The 6,000-nt window shown below is 36.1% G+C and overlaps 1 protein-coding gene across 1 annotated transcript in view; it reads right to left on the minus strand.

Moving 5' to 3' along the window:
* The window catches only part of LOC121383234 (E3 ubiquitin-protein ligase MARCHF5-like), an 81,966-nt gene extending 76,823 nt beyond the window's left edge, over positions 1 to 5,143 (minus strand). Inside the window, exons 1-4 of the mRNA XM_041513126.1 lie at positions 4,813 to 5,143; positions 2,631 to 2,836; positions 1,804 to 1,934; positions 390 to 576 (exon numbers count right to left, since the gene is read on the minus strand). Of these exons, the coding sequence (XP_041369060.1) occupies positions 390 to 576; positions 1,804 to 1,934; positions 2,631 to 2,836; positions 4,813 to 4,874 (586 nt within the window). The 5' untranslated portion in view covers positions 4,875 to 5,143. The remainder of the gene's footprint in view (positions 1 to 389; positions 577 to 1,803; positions 1,935 to 2,630; positions 2,837 to 4,812) is intronic.
* Between the last annotated feature and the right edge of the window lie 857 nt (positions 5,144 to 6,000).

Consider the following 6,000-nt stretch of genomic DNA (forward strand, 5'->3'; position numbering starts at 1 on the left):
CACTCAAACTTAAGAACTTTTCAAGGTTTGTGCAAACCCTCACTTAAAAGTATGTACCACTTTGCAGGGGAAGAAATTGAGAAACTTCCTTTGGCCTTGAGGTCTATTAGCCTGAGAAAGTTACCAATCCCAATGACAAATGACTAGTACCCAAAACCCACTACTGGTTGGAACCATGTGATGAACAAATATTCTCATCCTGAAACAAATCCAAAATCAACCATAGCATATCTGCATAATTATCACACTGGAACATATTTTGACTGGCCTGAAGGCCCAAGCAGCATTTAACATGTACTTGTTCCCCGGGATTTATACTCGCCTTGAGCAAGAGTATAGGTGTTGCTCTGAAATGCAAGAAACAGGACAAACCAAGTACAAAGACTCACCATCAGGAAATAAATAGTTGAGTAATGGAAGCTTTGCTGAATGTTTTCTCCACAGTTTCAGAACATAGTCTTCCCAGCGCACCATTTTACCGAGTATTAGCATCACAGGAATTGTGGGTAAACCGATGAGAAGGAAGAGGGGATCTGCCCGCTCCATGACATTCAGACCTTCTTTGTGACCAAGAACCTGTTGAGAGAAAACCAATCTAGATGGTCAACAAAACTAGAAATGCAAAGGAATTTACCTGCATACATACGAAAGTTCAGTACAATGACAACTGTGCCACTTGAAATATACAGGTAAGTTGTTGTCAGCAAATGGACTATTCCAACCATACTTAAGCAGAGTGTCTTTTATATGCAGTTTGCACTAAACAGGACAGCATATACTGTTGACCAGAATAATACTGTGACACATCTTAGCGCATTTTCACATGTAAAATTTTGCAAACAACCAACATTGCATGAACGAATAAATTTCGCAAACTTGAGGTGGGGAAAGAACAAGGCAGAATTTATAAGCATGCATTTTCCCTCTGGTTTATAGTACCATGTCCTTTGATGAACAAGTCAGAGAGGAATGGGTTGACATCCTAGTACTGACATCTACCCAGAGAGAGGATGGAAATGGAGAGGTGTAACGTTTCATGTTGCTTAACGATACCACTAGAGCACATTGATTATTAATCATCGCTATTGGATGTCAAACATTCGGTAATTCTGACATATAGTCTTAGAGATGAAACCCACTACATTTTTCCATTAGTAGCAAAGGAGCTTTGATAGCACATACCATGGCCTTTGATATACCAGTCATGGTACACTGGTTGGAACGAAAACAAGTCCAATAGGCCCACCAACAGGGATCGATCCCAGACCAACCATACATCAGGTGAGTGCTTTACCACTGGGCTACATCCCACCCAGGAGAGATGTAAGGGCTCTACACCATCCCTCACTCTCCACTAATCATCCCTCACTCTCCACTAACCATCCCTAACCATCCCTCATTCTCCACTAACCATCCCCTCACTCTCCACTAACCATCACCACTCTCCACTAACCATCCCTCACTCTCCACTAACCATCAACACTCTCCACTAACCATCCCTCACTCTCCACTAACCATCACCACTCTCCACTAACCATCCCTCACTCTCCACTAACCATCAACACTCTCCACTAACCATCCCTCACTCTCCACTAATCATCACCACTCTCCACTAACCATCCCTCTCTCCACTAACCATCCCTCACTCTCCACTAACCATCACCACTCTCCACTAACCATCCCTCACTCTCCACTAACCATCCCTCACTCTCCACTAACCATCACCTCTCCTGGACAGACAGCTGGTGTAGCATGCTTGAACCGTAATTTAAAACTTAAAATTATCAAATGAATTAATCTCACCTGCATAACTGTGACTGCTCCGTAAGTGACAGCGGTCCAGTAGACCGACCCAACAAAGATGCCACCGGCAACGAATGGACACATTTTGTATATAATCTTGTCTGCAATGTCCATCATGTATACCACTGGTCCTGAAATCAAAACATCAAAAGAAATGGCCAAATTAAATACAATGGAATATATATAGCTTTAAAAATATAACATAATATTTCTTCTTATTATATGCCAATATCAACTACTAATATAGTAGTCAAGCAGACAAAATTAATCTCTTGTTGCAGGGCATCTAGAATTTTCACAAACTCCACTAGCCATGGGATCAGTGATTTAAAAAATATACTAGCCACAATTAAAAATTCACTAGCCCTACTTTACTTAATACAATTTTACTAATAGTAACAATCAGATATGTTACCTAAAGAGGGAAATAGCTATATAAAAAACTAAGATTAGGGGGTGGGGGCAGGATATTCATATTTACAAAATGCAGCATTTGACAACTTGTTTTCACTAGCTGTCGGGCATGGCAATAGTAATTATTTACTAGCCCAACATTGAATATCACTAGCCATGGGAGTCTAGAAGCCCTGTTATAAATAAATAATTTTTAAATAGTATACATCATGTACCTTTGAGAAGTAACAGTTATGGAGATGAGCTATAGTCTATTTTAAGAGTATTTCTCCGTTTCAAGGTCACAAACTCTTGTTTCACTCTATTGCAGCTTTATCCAAATGTGTTACAGGTTTATCAATTAACGAAACTTGGTGCCCATTTTGAAACTACAGTCTGCGTCTTTAATTTTGTTACTATCTTCTAAACCGTACCTAACTTTGGAAATATTATCATATATTCTGTATTGCATTGTGGACAAGCTACTTTGGCAGTGCTGTTTCCTTTTTGCTTTTCATCAATCCAGCGCTGTAGGCAATTCTGATGCACCCACTGTGTCGTTCCTCGACAACGACAAGGCCGTACCCATGATGCTTCACGGTCATCTTCTTCAGTGGCGAAACAAACCCAGCAAGACTGTCTGAAACAAACAATTAATGAGAAGCAATAAGCAACAGCAATCAAATTTGTGTAACATAACAAATAAATCATAAAAAGAGGAACAGTCAGCCAACACTAGTCACAAGAGAAGTTGATAATTTTGTTTTGTTTAACAACACCACTCGAGCACAGAATTTTCGGGTTCCCTACTGATTGAATAATTAATCATGAAGATATTCACATTCCTACTGCATGGCCTCTCATTGTCTATGCCCCCCAACTTGTACACAGGGCTATTTTTGCGAGATCTCACGTGAGTTTGCGGTTTGCGTCCTCAAGTTGCCCTGCAACGGGCACATGCGCAGTGGAATGAGAAAGACATCTACTGTTTTAAAATCTGTGTCAGAAAAGAGGATTTAGCCTATGCAGTTTGATGGTAATTTGTAAATTTTCTTTTTAATTTACACTTAACTTGTTCTCCCCAAAAATGTTGAGATGGTATGGGTTTAAAACATAATAAATAATATTTTTTAATATAAGTTTTAACATTATTCACTATGAAATTACATACATGTCAATTCAACGGTTTCCTTTTGACACAAACAGATTATAGCTTCAAATTGATATTTTCTGCCTCAGTAAAATTTAATAATTTGTGTGTGTATAGTAATAATAGTATACACACACATGTGTATGTTTAATTTGGATATTGTATAGTACAGTAGTAGTCTACTAATAAAATAAATATCGAAAGAAAAAGACTTGGTGTCAAGACTTTAGATCTGGCCCCGTGCTTATAAACCTTAAAGTCTAGACTTTAATTAAGTCCAGACTTTAACGTCATGTCAACGTCATTCAAATAGCATTACGTTAAAGTCTGGATTTTATTAGTCTAGACTTCAAGTTTTATAAGCATGGGCCCTGATCAGTTCTTATTTCAAGTAAATTGCTTAAACTTAAAACAATACTAATGACGACATTCAATTAACTGACATTTGGAATAGAAATGAAACATTCCCTTGTTATTTTCATATGCGCGTATGTACTCACATTAGTGTGAGTTAAAACTACAAGCTAGACTGATTCTGTCCCAGAATAATAAAACTATTCACAAAGATTAATTTTTACCATAACACTGAATAATATCAAAAAGTAAGTCTACTAGATAATTATGGCATATCCTGTCCATTTACAAATCGCAGAGGTTGAGGTGGAGTCTGGTCAGTCTGGCCCTATCAATATATAGAACATTTTCTACATGTATGTTGTCTGCTTCCAGATCTGTAGTTTGCGCTAGCACAGAGGCGGTGTCTTTTGTTACATTGATTCAGTTTCAGGGTGTGGAATTTATTTTCACGAATTTTATTCAAACGCGAAAACAAATTCCTCACAAAAATAAAGCATTTTACAGTACTTTGCTATTAAAAAAAACCCCAATATTATTAATACTATTAATACTAACTCTGGCTCGCCAACTGCAAACTTTAAAAACAAGTGGCAAATTTTAATTTAATTTGGCAAAATAATTGCATGTAATAATTGATATTTTGTTAGAAAATAACTGGGTTTCTACCAAAATATATAATTTAATAGATAATTTGGTGAAATTGTCTGTTAATCTAGAACTAATCCTGATGTTCTAATGTTTCGGATAGGGGAGTTTGTTTTTTGTTACATAATTTGTACTAGACATCAATAACATTTTTATGACACCAGTGAGTTGAATGACATAAACCTGTTATTGATGATGTATTCAATACAGTATTGCATCAGATTTTAAAAACTGTGTGTACATGCATATAGACATGTTATATGATGAATGTTAGGTAATAGAATGTGACACTCAATACAGTCTAGCCTTGTCCTCACATATAAATGTTAAAACAGGGTAGGTCTAGAGGTCACTAAACAGTAAAATGTCTCAAGCTAAATTCATGAGTGATGATTCAGTTGTTAAATTACAGGTTTTTTTTATACTCACTGATAGTTATTGGGGTTCATAGTTTTGGTAGTTACCTGTTATCATCATCCTTTAGTCTACTCTGCGACATTTCAGTACCTTTATTTTCTGTGTGCATATGCTGTAAATGTATCGTATGTGTTAAATATTAGTTTAGAGAATAGATTCAATAGTGCGAGGTTAAAAAACGATCAACTCGGCTCGGCAAACACTCGCAATACCGATTTGTACACATATTATTACATCTGTATATCCATTGATAAAAAGATAGAATGTTTCTGTTTACAAAATTCTGGACTCGTAATTCCAACATCTAAAGACAAAGCTAAAAGTTTGTAATTTAAAACATTATTTCCATTACTAAAAACACAAATCCTTTCACCCGGAAGTCGGTTACCGGAAGTTTGGAGGGAGCTATCTTTATTCAGAATTGTTTCTCTGAGTTCTCATTGTTAACTAGTATGTTGTGGAGCTGATGTTACATTTTCAATCAATTTGAAATTTCAAATAGGCCTATCCATATTTTGGTTACTTTTGTATCCGAGCATATCTTCCTTTTAGGTTCATATCTATGAAATGTTGCAATAAAAATGTATCGGGCTATTTTTTAAATGTCCGTCACATATCCACAAAAAAATGTGGGTGGTTTTTTTTGTAAATAATTTCAGTTTGGTTTGACGTAAGAAGAAAAGTCGCCTAAAAGTGTTTTGGAAATAAAATAAATAAATAACGTGTAGTAAATTCCATTGTATGAAAAAGGCGTTCCCTATCAGGCTGTGGGAATGACATGTGGCCATTTAATTTTGGAAAGTTAGTTACGGTCAGTTTAAAAATGGCCATCAAAGTATTTGAAGTTTTATGTTAGTTTTATGGATATCTGCTATGATTGAACGTTATGTTCAGCAAACATCGAAATTAAAATATTGGCTAAAAATGTTACGTCAATTACCTATGACATGACTTAGGATGCATGAATGATCAAGTTTTACAGTTATTAGATTAAAATACAAATAAATCACAAGATTGTCTTCTCTTTTTTTCAAGTTAGTTCATTCTTAAAAACAACCATGACTTTCGTAGTCGTGAGGCAGAAAAAAGTTTATTTCTTAAATTAAATTTCTTACACACCCATTGGTGAGAACACCATGCGTTATTTTTGGTTACGCATGGTTGTTAGGCTAACACATGCACGTATGTTAACAATTTCAAGACATACGACTGGCTGATCCTAGGTGTTGACCAGG

The sequence above is a fragment of the Gigantopelta aegis genome, chromosome 10, assembly GCF_016097555.1.
Source record: "Gigantopelta aegis isolate Gae_Host chromosome 10, Gae_host_genome, whole genome shotgun sequence".
Taxonomy (NCBI): domain Eukaryota; kingdom Metazoa; phylum Mollusca; class Gastropoda; order Neomphalida; family Peltospiridae; genus Gigantopelta; species Gigantopelta aegis.